At 41.8% G+C, this 16455-nt stretch overlaps 1 protein-coding gene across 1 annotated transcript; it reads left to right on the top strand.

Annotated features, from left to right (window-relative positions):
* Window positions 1-1453: 1453 nt before the first annotated feature.
* B3GALNT1 (beta-1,3-N-acetylgalactosaminyltransferase 1 (Globoside blood group)) lies at window positions 1454-3281 on the top strand. Its single transcript, XM_065876466.1, has one exon. The coding sequence runs from the start codon at window positions 1484-1486 to the stop codon at window positions 2477-2479; it is 996 nt and encodes a 331-aa protein (XP_065732538.1). The 5' UTR covers window positions 1454-1483; the 3' UTR covers window positions 2480-3281.
* The last annotated feature ends 13174 nt before the right edge of the window (window positions 3282-16455 follow it).

Here is a 16455-nt window from a genome sequence, read left to right as displayed (position 1 = left end):
GAGTCTTGAGATCCTGTCATTTTTATATGTATTAAGAGGCAGAAGAACTGTATGTCCAAAGACCTAAGATTGCCCCAAGGTAGAACCCTTGGTAGACCAGCCTTTCCATATAGTGACATTAATGTATGCCCTCCATAGCAAATTCTGGGTTCCCAGGATCTCTCCCGCAGTTGATTGTGGGTGAAAGGGCATGGTCAGAAGCTTCCTCAACCTGCCCTTCATGTTCTTGATCTGTCCCTCATTCTGAAGTTCCTTAGCATTTGACGTAAACAGTCTGTACTACATTGCTGTGACATGTTTACGTGTTGCCTTGGGATTTGCACTCCTCCCATTTCCTTCTTCCTTTGGCCTCCTTAGTGCCTGGTGCAGTCTGTGGATGTTGAAGTTCTAGTAAACACTTAGTATATATGAACGTCTTTGGACTGAGGCCCATGATCATGGCACCAGCAAAGCCCTGTGGGATCCCGAATTGTAAACCAACCTTATCCTTGGGATCCAAAGCAGAGCTGAGGCTGCGACCGTGAATGCACCGTGTCTCCTAGCTCAGTTTTCTTGTCTCAGCTAGAAGTTCCCTGTAGAAGCAAGTGTTCTAGGAGGTTCCATCCCATGATTCTGATCTGGTGCAGGATTTCTGAACAGGGAAGTTAGATTAGATGGGAGTAAGATTAGAATGGGAAACTCACAAAAACTCATACTATGGGCAGGCCTTTAATTTAAGCACTTGCTGTCCAAACTGTGCATTGAGTTCAGCTAGTGAGGTAGAAAGGGGGCTGGGGTGGTATTTTGGGCAGGTAAAAGCTGTTTCATAGTCTTGTGCATTTGAAAACTCCAGAGATGGTTACCCTTCTTGTGTTTAGAGGCCTCACCTTTCAGGGGAAGCATCTCCACCTTTATCTCATCCCATATCAAGCAGGTCACTGTGAATAATTGTAGCTGTTGGGTTTTTCTTACTCCGGATTTGCTAGAATTCACATCAGATCACACAGCTGAGAAAGACTCTCGGTTTATTTGGACATGTTGCTGATAATATCTCTTTGCATTAATGATTTTCTTCTAGATATCCAGAGGGACAGAAAAAGATGAGTAATGGGGGAGTTACAAGATAAATCTACAGTAAAAAATAAAGCAAACTGCTTCTCTACCATTATGAAAAAGAAGTAAAGAATTATTTCAACAGTTAGGTCAAACAAGAAGTATTAATTTTCCTCAAATAATTGGGGATATGTTTTTAACATTGGTCTTGATGTAAAAAGCTGAAATATACTTTTGGTTGTTGGTATCCATTTGCTTCTAGTTAAATGAAGTTAAGTAGATTCAGGTCAGGATTTTTGGTTTTGCTTTGGAGCTTTTGTTCTCCCAACTCTTCTTCCTTAAGTAGATGATCAGGTATCATTTGAAAATGTGTTTTGGGTGGTGGCATGCTAAGCAGGTCTTTGATAAATCTTCCAGAACCCGAGGCTCGCGTGCTCCTGAGTTGCTGTGAATGGCCCCAGCGCTCCTGACCACTCTTCCGGGTAGGATGTCGCTGAGATCCCTGAAATGGAGCCTCCTGCTGCTGTCACTCCTGAGCTTCCTGGTGATGTGGTACCTCAGTCTTCCCCACTACAATGTGATAGAACGCGTGAACTGGATGTACTTCTATGAGTATGAGCCCATTTACAGGCAAGACTTCCGCTTCACACTTCGAGAGCATTCGAACTGCTCTCATCAAAACCCATTTCTGGTCATCCTGGTGACCTCACACCCCTCAGATGTGAAAGCCAGACAGGCCATTAGAGTTACTTGGGGTGAAAAGAAGTCTTGGTGGGGATATGAGGTTCTCACATTTTTCTTATTAGGCCAGCAGGCTGAAAGGGAAGACAAAATGTTAGCATTATCCTTAGAGGATGAACACCTCCTTTATGGCGACATAATAAGACAAGATTTTTTAGACACGTACAATAACCTGACCTTGAAAACGATTATGGCATTTAGGTGGGTAACTGAGTTTTGCCCCAATGCCAGGTACATCATGAAGACAGACACTGATGTCTTCATCAATACTGGCAATTTAGTGAAGTATCTCTTAAATTTAAACCACTCAGAGAAGTTTTTCACAGGTTATCCTCTAATTGATAATTATTCTTATAGGGGATTTTACCAAAAAACCCATATTTCATACCAGGAGTATCCCTTCAAGGTGTTTCCTCCCTACTGCAGTGGGTTGGGTTATATAATGTCCAGAGATTTGGTGCCAAGAATCTATGAAATGATGAGTCACGTAAAACCCATCAAGTTTGAAGATGTTTACGTTGGGATCTGTTTGAATTTATTAAAAGTGGACATTCATATTCCAGAAGACACCAACCTTTTCTTTTTATATAGGATCCATTTGGATGTCTGTCAACTCAGACGCGTGATTGCAGCCCATGGCTTTTCTTCCAAGGAAATTATCACATTTTGGCAGGTTATGCTAAGGAACACCACATGCCATTATTAATTTGACATTCTACTCAAGGCCTAGAGAAGGGAGGGATACTTTGTGGAAAACGTTAAGGTTACACTATGAAATCTCCAATGGAAAACTCATGGGAAGGTCACTGTGTGGCTTACACGGAACTGAAACTCATGAAGAGGCTATAGGCTGGAGACTGGAGGGTTGTACTTGACCTGTGGTTTATTTTGACAACAATCAAGTCAGGCCTTTTAAAGGTGATATTCAGAGGAATTAAACATCTTATAAAGGAATGGGAGGTTTCTGTTAATAAAACTCATAGGACCAAACAATTTGACCGTGTCGTTCTATAGATTAAAACTTCTTAAGTGGGTTTCATTGAATTATAAGCTCATTTGTCCATAATAACAAAGCAGTGTGGAGTATTATTCATTGAACAATCTAGTCAGTTCAGGGTTTTGTGTATATCTTACATGGATTACAGTTTTTTAAAATATATAGTTGTGTGTAAAACAAGTGAAGTTATGCTGAACAAAATTTCATCTCTTTTTGGTCATTCGGAAGATACTTCAGGATGTTGCAGTATTTCAGTTATCAATTATTATTTAATGTTACTTAAAGTTTTGCACTTTTATGGGTGTTTGAATGTTATGGTTTTTTCAATACTGTGTAAACAGAATAGTGAAAAATCACTCTCTATATTTAAACTTCTTTTCCAGTTACTTCACTGATGAGTTTATTATGAATAGCTCCATTAATGTGTAGATATTGGTCATTATTGCATATCAGTAATCTCCTGAACTTTGATAAATATTTCTTCGTGGTAATATAGAGACGAATTAAAGCAAGAAGATCTAAATTATCGTCTTGTTTTTAAAAATATAATCCCTGGTGTTTTTAGATGTCACTTCATCTGTCTCATTGTTCCACGTGGAAATTAGGAGTAATGTAGAGTGCCAGGCAGCATGTTTCCTTTTGGAAAGGACTCTGAAGCCAAAAAGAAAAGAGAGAACGTGATGGCCAGAATATTATGAAAGGAGTGGCATATTTCAGTGCTTGAGCTGGAAAGAGAAGACTAAAGATTCAAGTTGTATTGTTACCTGCTCCGTGTTTTTTTTAAATTAACAATCAGTTTGAGAATAAAAAGAAAAAAAAAAACCACTGCTGCTATTGTTATTAGTTTCACATCAAGAGGAAAGCCCTACTATGTGGTCTAAAATCAAGTCTGATTTCCATGTCATGGAGAAGCACGTTTTTTCATAGGAGTGGTGATGTAGGTCAGCTTTGACCTGCTAGTTGGTCCAAGAGAAGCACTCCTTGCCCCCATATTCTTGGGATTGTGCAATTTCCCATTATGCCTGATACGGGACAAGTGATTTCCTTTCTTCTGGATTACATGATGGTGAAAGATCAAATCTGTTGGCAGAAAATATGAACTTGAAAATATATAGTCAGCTCTTGTAATACTCATATATTTATAATTCTCCTATAAGAAAAGCTTAATTTCAATTAGAAACATTATAATGTTTGATTCTTGATAACAAGGCTATTTCCATTTCCCTCCTCTCAGACCTGATCCAGTTACAATAAAATCAATTAAATGAAATACTCTGTGGAATCCATCTATGCCCTTGCTAATTCCCATCCATACGGAGTCACTTTCTTTTTTTAAAATTTTATTTATTTTTATACAGCAGGTTCTTATTATTTATCTATTTTATACATATTAATGTATACATGTCAATCCCAATCTCCCAAATCATCCCACCACCACCACCCACCCCTCGGGAGTCACTTTTTTTTTTTTTTAATTTTATTTATTTTTATACAGCAGTTTCTTATTAGTTATTTTATATATATTAATGTATACATATCAATCCCAATCTCCCAATTCATCCCACCACCACCACCCACACCCCGGGAGTCACTTTCTTTAAGACACAGGTGGTGGGTATTTTTGTGGTAGGATTAGATTTGATCAAATTTGCCTAACTTTATATTGGTATTTGGGAAGCTAAGTCAAATAATTTATAGAGGGAGAACTTTTAAAATAAAAGATAACTTCCCTTCACTTTAAGATGAGACCCAAAAAAGCAGTAAAACGTGAGTAATTGCCATTTAGAAGATTGTTCCTTTTCAACTACAGGTTGGTGCTTAAGATCTCTAAAGAGTTAAACGATTATGAAAAACATTGAGGTTGGGTCGTTATATTTTTTGTTTTTAACTTCATGTTTGTTTTCAAGTAGTATTAGTCAGCTGTGTTATTAAACTCTTGGCCTCTGATGTTTGACCACATGAATAGCACCTTTTATTTTAACTGGTAACAGAGTTTAATACAGAGCCTAACCGTAGGCAGCTGCTTTTCTGCCATCCACAGCCCTGCCACATCCCCGTGGTCTTACCTGCTCTCTGCCTCACTCATTTACTTTGCTTGCCTGTAAGCATTGAGTCTGTGACCCCAGCATGTTAGCCTTTGCCAGATTATGCTGCAAGAACAGCTCCCAGATCTCAGAGGTTGACAACAACCATGTGTTCTTTTCATCCACACCGCACGCTACTGGTTACCAGCCTTGGATACTGTGTGTATCTTCTCACCTCAGGGTCCCAGCTGAAGGGCAACGCCTGTTTGGAACATGCCGTTCTTGTAGAGGGAGAGGAAAAAGAGCTGGTGGAAGGAGAAAGAGCTGGTGGAAACACTAACATCTATATCTGCTGACCAAAGCAAAGCCCATGCCAAGCCCAGTGTCCGTGGCAGGGTGGGGCAGGGATTTGGTCTCACAGGAAGTAGTGCACGTCATTTTTTGGCAGCCAGGAATATTGTGTTCTTTTACAGGGTGGGCAAGGAATAGTTGGGTAGAGTAACCTGCCACACCTAGTGTGTGAAAGGGAGAAGGGGCTCAGGGACCTGGATTCTGAGGCCGGCCCCAGTGCATCAGAGGTTTTCTGGCTTACTTGGAGCTGGTGCTTTGAGCCCTTCCCTGAGAGGGCTGCCCTTTCACCTCCTTAATCTTTCCCCAGCTCTACGCTAAATGGTCTTGGCATTATCATGTTCCCATTAAATCGCCAGATGAAGAGCAGCCAGAGCTGAGCTATTTATAACAGTATTTCTGAGTGTGAGCTTGGGGATAAAGCTCTTTTCTCTTGGCGTCTGGTAGGCATTTATTGCGGGATGGAGGGAGAGAGAGAGGGGAAGGGTGAGTATGAGAAATGTGGCAGGCCCATCTGACGTCTTTGGAGGTTCTTTTAATCCGCTGGGAATTAATCTTTATATTAAGCCAGCTCCTCTGGATTTTGTGTGAGCTATTAGAACCCTCTCACAGTCTCCATCAGCTGCTTGATTATCCCACGTGTAGTTAATATAGGACCAACCCGTTAAGGAGTCAAAACAGGTGACATGTGTTGATGGATGTGTTGGTAGGAGATGGAAGCGAGCGTGGGAAATGGGCCCCGAAAGCCAAGAGGCAGTTTCAGTGGGCAGGCCCTTGGCAGAATTTGTGCCCAAGGGAAGAGCCGACTCATGGGTCTTGTAAAGTCAAAGGAGGGCCCAACAAGGATGGATACCATTGCTCTGTATTTAAGGTAAGTGATGGAAGCACAAAACTTGCGCTTAGATAGTCTCTCCTCACATGTGACCCTTTCTTCGCATTTGCAAGCCTTACCCTTCCTTTAGGTTTTCAATGAATAATGTCTAAAACGTCTGCCAACTTAGCCCTTTTTATGTTTTACTCTCACCCTTTAGACCACGTGGGAGGGAGGGTGGAGGTTAGCGCTACTTACATTTCCCCCTTAAAGAACCCCCTTTGAGACATTTCCCAGATGAAGAATCAAGGCCCCTCGTGGTGAGTTAACATCATTCTCTTAAAAGGCTGTAGCAGCTGCAGCGAAGGTTTTAAATAACACTCTTCCCCCTTCTCCCCCTTCCCCCTTTCTCCCTGTAGAAACCGAACAGAAACAAGCAGGAGATACCAAAATGTTAACAGGAGTTGCCTGTCAATGACTTTGCTCCCTTTGAAGTACCTTTTATTACTTCATTCTCAACAACAAGGATGAATTACTTTTATAACATAAATGTTTTAACAATATATGAACAAGTTTAGGTAAAGGTAAAAAGCAGGGTCAGGAGCTGTGGGGGTCAAAGGCTGGCGGGGGACAGGGTCAAAGGCTGGCTCACTGCTGAGCTGCCAGCCCCTTCCGCGCCCTCCCGCTTTCTCCCGCAGCAGACTCTTGTGAACCAGTCCCTGCCAGTGGGACCCCAAGTGAAACCACACAACTCTGATTGGGATTTAAACCACTGTTAGTTAAAATTGCTCACTTCTTGTCAGGACTTGCTGAAGCTCGGGTTCTTTGTGTCTCATCGCAGAAAGAATTCAGAGTCGAAGTGATAAGTAAGAGGTGGGTTTATTTAGAGAGAGAACACATTCCACAGGCCGAAGAATGTGGTCCATCTCAGAAGGCTTGAGAGCAACCCCAGGGCATGGGGTCGACTCAGAAAGTGAGAGCAGCCATGGGAGAAATACACTCCATAGACGGAATGCTGAATGTCTCAAAAGGTGAGAGCGCCCCAGGTTAGTTTTTGCGGGCTGTGTAATTTCATAGGCTGACTACAGTGGGAGGATTATTCCAACTCTTTTGGGGGAAGGGGAGGAGATTTCCAGGATTGGGGCCACCGCCCACTTTTTGGCCTTTGATGATCAGCCTCAGAGATGTCATGGCGTGTCACTTAGCGTGTGCTAGTGTATTACAATGAGTGCATGAGGCTCAAGGTCTGCTGGGAGTCAGATCTTCTGCCATCTCGGACCTAGTCAGTTTTAGTCAGTTTATGTCATATCTTCAAAGGCTCTTGTCATTCTTTTAAAGGTTGTGCCCTGGCCCCTTCCTTCCTGTTTCATGGGGGATGTCTGCCTGTGGCCTCCTGTGTTCCTCCCTCATTAAGAAAAAAAGGAGAAAGCCTCCTTTTCCTTGATAAGATGTTCTGCCTACACTGCTGGAATCTGTAGCTACCGTGGTGATCCCATGAGCCTAAAGGCCAAGGCAGTGGGCTGAGACGGTGAGCCTGGGCCCACATTCTTCTAGACCCTTTGGTGTTAAGTAACCACACACATTTGGATGTCGTGGGTCCAGTGGTGAGTTCCTCACAGCTGGGGGAACCTAACTCCAGGGACGTAAGAACAGTTTCCCTGATCTGAGCCGTTGGGCCCATGGTGAGTGGGGAGATGTGAGGAGATGAATCAAACTCTCCTCCAGGGCAGAGAGAAAACAGCTGGTTTGTGACCCCGGAGCTCTGAGGCTCTGGCTTGGATCCTGCTGGGGGATGGTGCCCCGCCTGCGAGCAGCCCTCGGGGACGCGGTGGACACTCCTCTCTGGTTGGTGCCCGCCATCCCTGTCGGGCAGCGGGGCTGCGGTTGCACCTGCGGGGCGCAGAGCGGGGAGAAGGAGGCTGTGGGAGGGAGCCCTGAGGAGTCTGAACCTGTCTCACCTGTGGAGCCGCGTCTTCTCATTTGGGAGAAGAGAGGTCAGGGCCACATCTCTTTGCCTTTCACGGTTTACTGCCTGCCTATCCGAGAAGGTTTGTGTTACAAACTTGGCAAAAAGTAGTTTCAGAGTCTGATGGTAACGCCGTTCACTCTGCCCTCTTTGTAAATGAGAAGCTGGAAAACCTCTGGATTTTGGTAAATTCACAATGAAATGACCAGAGAGCACTCAGGTCTCGCTGTTCTTCCATGCCCCGAGGCTGCTATAATTACTTTATTAAAAAACGAAGTGTCTCAAGGTTTCAGGACAAAAACTGTTGAAAAGCCATAAATGACTAATTTGGTGTTTCAAGTGATCATCAAGCCTGTCTCTTAGCTCAATGAATATGAAGAGGAGGAAAGTAACAACCTCACCTTTGTTACTGAATCTCTTTTTTTTTTTTTTTTTTAAAGTATTTATACATTTATTTATTTGGCTGCACCGGGTCTTAGTTATGGCACCTGGGATCTTCATTGCCACGTGCATGATCTTTTAGTTGCGGCATGTGGGATCTAGTTCCCTGAGCAGGGATCGAACCCAGGCCCGCTGCATTGGGAACACAGCGTCTTAGCCTCTGGACCACCAGGGAAGTCCCCTGAATCTCTTTTTATATGAATCTTTAAAAAATTTTGCACGCTGCTTCTCTCTCCTTTAGTGAACCTTAACATACAAACAGTAAAATTTTTTAAAGTATTATATAAGAAGAAACTAAATTTTGTCTTTCTCAGCCTTCAATTTGAAGGCAAGTAGACAGGCAGTTATTATTCTGCCTGCTGAACAACCTCCTTCTTGAGAAACTTCTACCTTTGGGAAATGTCTTATCCACGAACTCCATCTGCCTGCTTAGTACAGTGTGACCCAAGCCATGAGAATTCTCCCCGTCTTAAGATCGCAGCTCCCTGGCGACCGTCCCGTGGTCCACTTGACACTACAGGGCAATTGCAGTCCCTCTCAAAGAATTCAGAATTAAGGCTAAACAGTCTAAGTCTGAGCGTTGTCCTCAACTAGGAGATATAAATCCGGGAAATTTTGATATTAGATGTTTTTTAAAACATACATTTCATTTTTTAGAGCAGTTTTAGGTTCAAAGCAAAATTGAAAGGAAGGTACAGAGATTTCCCATATACTCTCTGCCCCCATGTACACACTCCCTCCCCCACCATCAACATTCCCCATCAGGACAGGACATTTATTACACTGGCTATCACCACAGTGACACATCGTTATCACCGAAAGCCCACAGTTTACACTGGACTTTTGGTGGATTGTCAGTGAGGCTAAGACTGTAATCCCTGAGGAAAGCTTCAGAGCTGGAGTCTCGGGCTCTCGGAAGGGAAGTACTTTACAGAAACAGAAAAGGCCCACATTGAGATAAGCCCTTCGCCAGGGCCAGTCCCCCTTCTTCATGGCGGCCTAGGGCCAGGCTGGTGGGCCTGAGGCTCTGCAGGCTTCCCTTCCACCAGACCTCACAGGAAGCCGCAAGGATTCCTATGGATGCCAACCCTAGGCCGACCTCTGTACCAGGTGGGCCTGGAGGGTAAAGGAGTAAGATTGACATTTGGGGGACCAGTAGCTTCAGGAGTATGGTTTCACACTGCAAATGAAGCCCAGCGCCCCTCAACCTCTGCCCCATGCCTTGCATACCAGCCTTCTCCACTCTGCCCTTTGTTTCTCAGGCACCCCAGGCCCATGCTGGCCTACCTGCCTCCATCTCAGCTCTTTACCTGGAGTGTACTTTGCTTTTTCTGGATCTCCGTTTCCTCATCTATGAAGAGGGTTAGTAATTCTCATTCTCTTCAGAGTCAGATGATGATTTAAAGATGCTGGGGCCATCAACCTGGAGAAGAGGAAGCCCTGTGGCAGAGAAAACGGTCTTGACCAGAGTGACTCTGGAAGGCAGGACCAAGGTAGTGGGAGGAGTGACAGGGAGAGAGATTTTAGTATAGGGTCAGAGAAATCCAGAGATAGAGCAGGATGCTTCAGGAAATAACAAATTCCCAACCTTAAAGGAGGTAAAAGAAGCTGGAGAATCCTTTGGTAAAGATGCTGGGAGTGCAGAATTAACAGGACCTGGACTTGCAAAGTCTAGCTCTGAGAGAAGTACTAGCATTAGCTTTGGAGTCACACAGATCTGAGTTCAAGTCTTAGTGCCACCTATTGCTATCTGGATGACTCTTCTCTCTCAACCTCATTGCCTTGCACATGGCAGGAAGGTAATAAGAGTATCTGGCTTGTAGTGCTTTTGCAAGAATTCGTTGAAATAGGAGATGGGAGGACCCCACAGGAAGTAACTGCTCAGTACCTAGGAAATTTCATTAAATCACCATTTGGTTCTAAAGGATGGTTGTAAACAGTGGAGGGCACAATGGGGAGGATGTTGCTGCTGCCCCCAGGGCCAGAGTCTGGAAAGGCCGCCAGCAGGAAGACAGACTGGAAGCAAGTAGGATATTCTAAGAAGAGGAACAAGGGAAGAAATGAAGGGGCAATACGTGTACTGATTTTTTTTTTCCCCTGAACTCTCTAATTCTGTTCCATTGCTCTAAGTCTGCCTTTCCATCACTGCCATACTACCTTGACTACTCTGGCCTTATACTAAGTCTTAAAATCTGGTGATATAGGTCTTCCAACTTTATTCTTTTGCAATGTTGTTTTGACTATTACATGACCTTTGAATTTTCAAGAAAAGTTTGGAATCAGCTTTACAATTTCTATAAAAGAGTCTTCTAGGCTTTTGATTAGAATTGCATTAAATATAGAAACTGGGGGGAAAGGCTGTTTTAACAATATCAAGTCTACTGATTTATGAATGATCTACCTCTCCATTTATTTAGATTTTCTTTAATTTCTCTCAGCAATATTCTGAAGTTTATGAAAAGGTAACAGTCTTGCATATATTTCATTAGATTTATTCCTAAGTATTTTGTATTTTTTGATGCTATTGTCAATGAGATTTTTTTTATAGAGGTATAATTAACATACAGTAAAATGCACAAACTTAAGTGCTCAGTACAATGATTTGGGGCAGTTTTATATATCTGTACAAACATCACCTAAAACAAGATAGAGAACACTTCCATCATCCCACGAAGGTGCTTAATGCTGTCGTCCAATCAATCCCTACTCCTACCCCACCCCCATTACAGAGCAACCACTTCCAGGTCTCCATCGCTGTAGATTTAGTCTTGCCATTTTGGGATTTCACGTAAATGTATTCATGCAGTATGTATCATTTTGAGTCTTGCTTCTCTGATTGAACATAATGTACTTTACATTAATCCATGTTGTTGTGTGTGTCAGAAATTTCTTTTTATTGCTGAGTATTATTCCATTATATGAGTAAACAGCAAGTTGTTTATCCATTTGGGTTGTTTCTAGTTTGGGGCTATCATGAATAAGATTGCTATAAAGATCCTTGTATGAGTTTTTTGGTGTGTATTTATGTTTTCGTTTCTCTCTGTAAACACCTAGGAATGGAACTGCTGGGCAATAGGGTAGGTGTGTGTTTACTATGAAATGCCAAACAGTTCTCAAAAGTGTTTGTACCATTGTACATTCCTATCCAGTTTTTCTTTTATGGTTTATACTTTTTGTGCCCCACCCAAGAGATCTTTACCTACACCAAGGTGGGGGAGATTTTCTTCTAGAAGCTTTATGGTTTTAGGTTTTACATTAAGGTCTATGATCCAGCTCCAATTTAAATTTTTATTCAGAGTGAGAAAGCATTTTAAACTCATTCTCTTTCATGTAAGTATCTAGTTGTCTCAGCAGCATTAAAAAAAAAAAAAGACTTTCCTCATGAGGGAGTGTTTAGTCCATTTATATTTAATGTAATTTTTATATAATTGGGTTTAAGTGTACCATCCTGTTACTTACTTTTCATTTTGCACCTCTGTGGCCCCTTCCTTGCCTTCTTTTGAGTTGAGTAGTCACTAGCATTCCATTTAATTTCCTCAATTGCCTTCTTAGCTATTGCTCTTGTGTTTGAAATTATTATTATTATATATATATATATTTTTGGCTGTGTTGCGTCTTAGTTGCTGCACATGGGATCTTCTCTGAGGCATGTGGGATCTTTTGTTGTGGCACGCAGGCTCTTCGTTGCGGCGGGTGGGCTTCTCTCTAGTTGTAGTGTGCGGATTTATCTCTCTCTAGTTGTGGTGCACGGGCTCCAGGGCACATAGGCCCTGTAGTTTGTAGCACGTGGGCTCTCTCGTTGAGGTGTGCGAGCTCAGTAGTTGCGGCATGCAGGCTTAGTTGCCCTGTAGAATGTGGAATCATAGTCCCCTGACCAGGGATTGAATCCACAACCCCTGCGTTAGAAGGCAGATTCTTTACCACTGGACCCCCAGGGAAGTCCCTGAAATTATTTTTTTTAATTGATTGCTTTAGATCAAGGCTTCTCAACCTTTGTACTATTGACATTTTGAGTCAGATAATATATGTGGGGTATGCTTTCTTTGTATTTTGCTTCATTGTGGTCTGCTGATCATCCTGGTTTTACACGTTGATGTTTTTCATAAAATTTGAGAAATTTATGAGTTATCTATTTCTTCCATTATTTTTCTGCCCCCTTCTCACTCTTGTCTCTTTCTGGTATTTGAGTAACATATAACTTACACTGCTTTATAGTGTCCTACATGTCTTTGTAGAACATGTTCAATTAATTTTCCTTCAATCTTTATTCTTGTCTTTTCTTCAGACTAGGTAATTTGTATTGATCAAGTTTACTCACTTCTTCTTTTGTCATCTCCAAGTTCTTTTAAGCCGATCCAGAGAACTTTCATTCCAGTTTTTTTATTTTTCTCTTCTAGAATTTTTATCTTTAATTTTCCATTTCTCTGTTGAGATTCCTTATCTGTTGTCTCACTAAGACCATAGTTGCCTTAAATTCCTTGAACGTATTTATTATAGCTGCTGTAAATCTGCTAAGATTAATATCTAGGCCTCTTGGAGTTGATTACCATTGACCACTGTTTTTTCTTGACTATTGGTCAACTTTTCCTGTTTCTTTACATGTCTGGTAATTTCTCAATTTTATATTGTACTGGACAATGTGAGTATATGTTAAAAACCTGTAAATATTCTGGATTCTTTTATCTTTCTCTGAAGAGTTTTGATATTTGTTCTCATAAGTAAAGTAGTTCAGTTATTAGCTAACTATCTTGATTATTCTTTTTCTTTTCTTTTTTTTTTTGCAGGGGGAGTCACAGGGAATGTGTTATGGTTTGTCTCAGCAAATCTGTAAAAGCTTAAGGTGTTCCCAAGCCCCTTCAATTTGTTGCAACTCAACTTCCCTACTCTGTCTCTCTTACAGATCTTGTCAGCACTTGGTTTTAGGCTCAGTTAGGCTAGATCTGAAGTGGGCCTTCATTTAGAGAGTGGTCCTTATTCTTAATATACAACCTAAGTGTCTCCACTGGATGTCTCTCTACTCTGCTTGGGCCAGAACTTGATATTCCCCAGCAATACTCAGTCTCTAGTGTTTTTATTCCACTCTCAATCCCATAGCAGCCATGTTCAGTTGAGCCTCAGTGCAGGGTCCTGCATATGTGCAGTGAGCCCTTGGCTAAGGACTCATGAGGGGCCCACACGTAGACTTCCGAGGCTCCCCCTCTGTTACAGCTCTCCACAGACTCCAGCCACATTCTGTATCTTTGCTTCAGTCTAGCTCTGCTTGGACTCCAGCTTGCTGTGCCACAACCAGAAAAGTGTCGCCTCACAGAGAGCTGAGGTGATCACGGGGCAGCTTGTGATCCCTTCTCTCAAAGATGCTATCTTGCACTGCCTGTTGTCCAAGTTGTCCAATGCCTGAAAACAGTTGCTTAGCACAGTTTATCCAGTTTTATAGTTGTTTATGGTGGATGGCCTAGTGCAATACCAGTTAATCTGGGAAAGCTGGAAGAGGAAGCCCCTGTAGACTCCTTGAGAGTTTTTGAGTCTTTAGGTGTGAATTGTTCCCGAGGCCCCACTTAAATACTTATTGCCTTTGGATTCCATGAGGCACCACTAAAATCCTTATATTAAAGTCCCCTTTGTCTTGTTGTTACCGTAACAAAAAAACAAATAGATTGTCACTAGTGTATTTCTAAACTAAAACAGAAGGAGGGAAAGAGAATATAACCCATCACTGAAGTGAAGGTAGGGTGTTTGTGGTTCTTGATTCCTATTTCTCTGGATCTGTGGTTGGTTTTGGAAACGTCCATAATTCTTACTCTAATCCAGATAACAAATATTCATCCTGAAATCTCTAATCACATCCTTCATTTTATGTTAGAAATTTTCTACCCAGAGAAAGGAGTGGAAGACCATAATTTGCAGACAGCACGTTCTACTCTGGCTATCAAATATTATTCTTTTTTTTTTTTTGCGGTACGCGGGGCTCCCACTGCTGTGGTCCCTCCCGCTGTGGAGCACAGGCTCCGGACGCCAGCGGCCATGGCTCACGGGCCCAGCCGCTCCTGCGGCATGTGGGATCTTCCCGCACCGGGGCACGAACCCGGGTCCCCTGCATCAGCAGGCGGACTCTCAACCACTGCGCCACCAGGGAAGCCCTCAAATATTATTCTTAATGAAAAGGAGAAAAATAATCCAAGGCCACATTTTTCTGCTTTGTTACACCCAATTCCAAATTCAGCAATCTGGTGATTAACTTTTACTGTTCTTCTTCTAAGTTCCAAGTGCTGTTCACATCTAAGCATTTCATCTTTAGAATACTTAAAAATAGTATTACATGTGTGCATGTGTGTGTGTATATATCTACTTCCCTCTGTCTCTAAATTCCACACTCTTCCTTCCTGCATCTTGTGAAAACCTTGGCAGATGGATATTCTCTTCTGAACACTTTTCTCAGAGGTGTGTCATGTCATGTTGCTGGAGTTTACATGTGTGTATAGCTAATCTAACTGCTATCACCTAATACTGGTTACACTATATAAACTTTGTTGCTGTGGTATAAAGCTGGGTAAAGGTTGTGTTAACACTAAACAATTTTTATTGCATACATTTGTATACTTTTTTTAAAAAATAAATTTATTTATTTTGGGCTGTGTTAGGTCTTCGTTGCTGCCCGCGGGCTTTCCCTAGTTGCGGGGGGCGGGGGCAACGTTGCGGTGCGCAGGCTTCTCACTGTGGTGGCTTCTTTTGTTGCAGAGCGCGGGCTCTAGAGCTCAGGCTCAGTAGTTGCGGTGCACTGGCTTAGTTGTTCCGCAGCATATGGGATCTTGCTGGACCAGGGCTCGAACCCGTGTCCCCTGCATTGGTAGGTGGCTTCTTAACCACTGCGCCACCAGGGAAGTCCCCAAAATAAACAAATTTATCTTGCTTTGAATCAGAGCCAGGCTTATTCCTGTTCCAAATGAGAGCACCTGAAGTCTCGATATCTCCTATATTTCTTGTTTCTGTTACGCTTTTGTCTTATCCTCAGGCCATGAACTGTTTTTCTGCTTTCTATGTGGAATCCCAACTTAACAGCCACTCCAACACAAAAGCATTGAAAAATTAGAAAATTCCAGCACAGACATTAGAATGTAAAATGAGTTTAACCAAAAGAAAAAGAATAGCAACAACTCTATGTATAAAGCCCAACAGCTTTAAAAAAAAAAAAAAGTCCAATAGCTTTAATGTGTTTATTTTTGCTTTAATCTTGTCATCAAGGGTGAATTTTTAGCTGTTCATTTTGTATACAACACAGAATCAGTGATAGCATGAACACATTAGTCTCTACAATGCTAAATCTACCCCTAGCACACACCCAAGGGACCTGAAACACATGCCATGCGTCTTGAGTGACCGTGCACTGCCATAGACTCGGAGCTCAACATCAAATTGACATTTTAACTTTTTTTCAAATGTCTCTTAGAGACAAATATAGACTAGTAGGTATAAAAACCTCTGAAGAGTACCAAGAGTAATGAGGTTTTGCCAAGGTTTTGTTGTATTTTATGGGTAGTTTTCAGGGACTAACTTACCAGACAGTCTGATCGATTTGAGCAGTCATTTTGACCCATGATTTAATTATTAAATTCAATTGGGAGATTCCTAAAAGAAAGCATTGTCTAATATTTTATGGAGTCTGCTATCTTTTTATAAACAAATAACATCTTATGATTTTTAAAATAGCAAGAAAATGCTCATGGAAAAATTTTCATGATGTTAAAATAGGTATAGTAAATGCATATACAAAGTCACTGTTTCAAAATTCAGCAGGAAACAAGAGCAGATTTTGAGATATACCATTCATGAAAAATACGTCTCAGTTATGTGGGTTGTTTTCTCTTACTCCCTCCAATCCTCCTTTCCTTCCTTAATAACTGGACTCCTCCTATGGTTTTAATCTTAACAAATCAGAAACTGGCTTGACTTAATTTGCATTTCTTGTTGTATGTTTTCATGATTAAAAACAAAACAACAAAAATTCCACTGCTGACCACAATGAGATATTCCCAATATCTTATTCACTTTGTGTTATTCTAATTCAATAGAATTCTAATATAATTGGGCCAAAGCTAAT

The sequence above is a fragment of the Phocoena phocoena genome, chromosome 4 (assembly GCF_963924675.1).
Source record: "Phocoena phocoena chromosome 4, mPhoPho1.1, whole genome shotgun sequence".
Lineage (NCBI taxonomy): Eukaryota > Metazoa > Chordata > Mammalia > Artiodactyla > Phocoenidae > Phocoena > Phocoena phocoena.
Note: the sequence above shows the minus strand (reverse complement) of the source record. Positions and strands in the feature narration are given on the sequence as shown.

Excerpts from the sequence above, each read along its gene's own strand:
- B3GALNT1 (XM_065876466.1), top strand. The coding sequence starts at position 1,484 with ATGGCCCCAGCGCTCCTGACCACTCTTCCGGGTAGGATGTCGCTGAGA.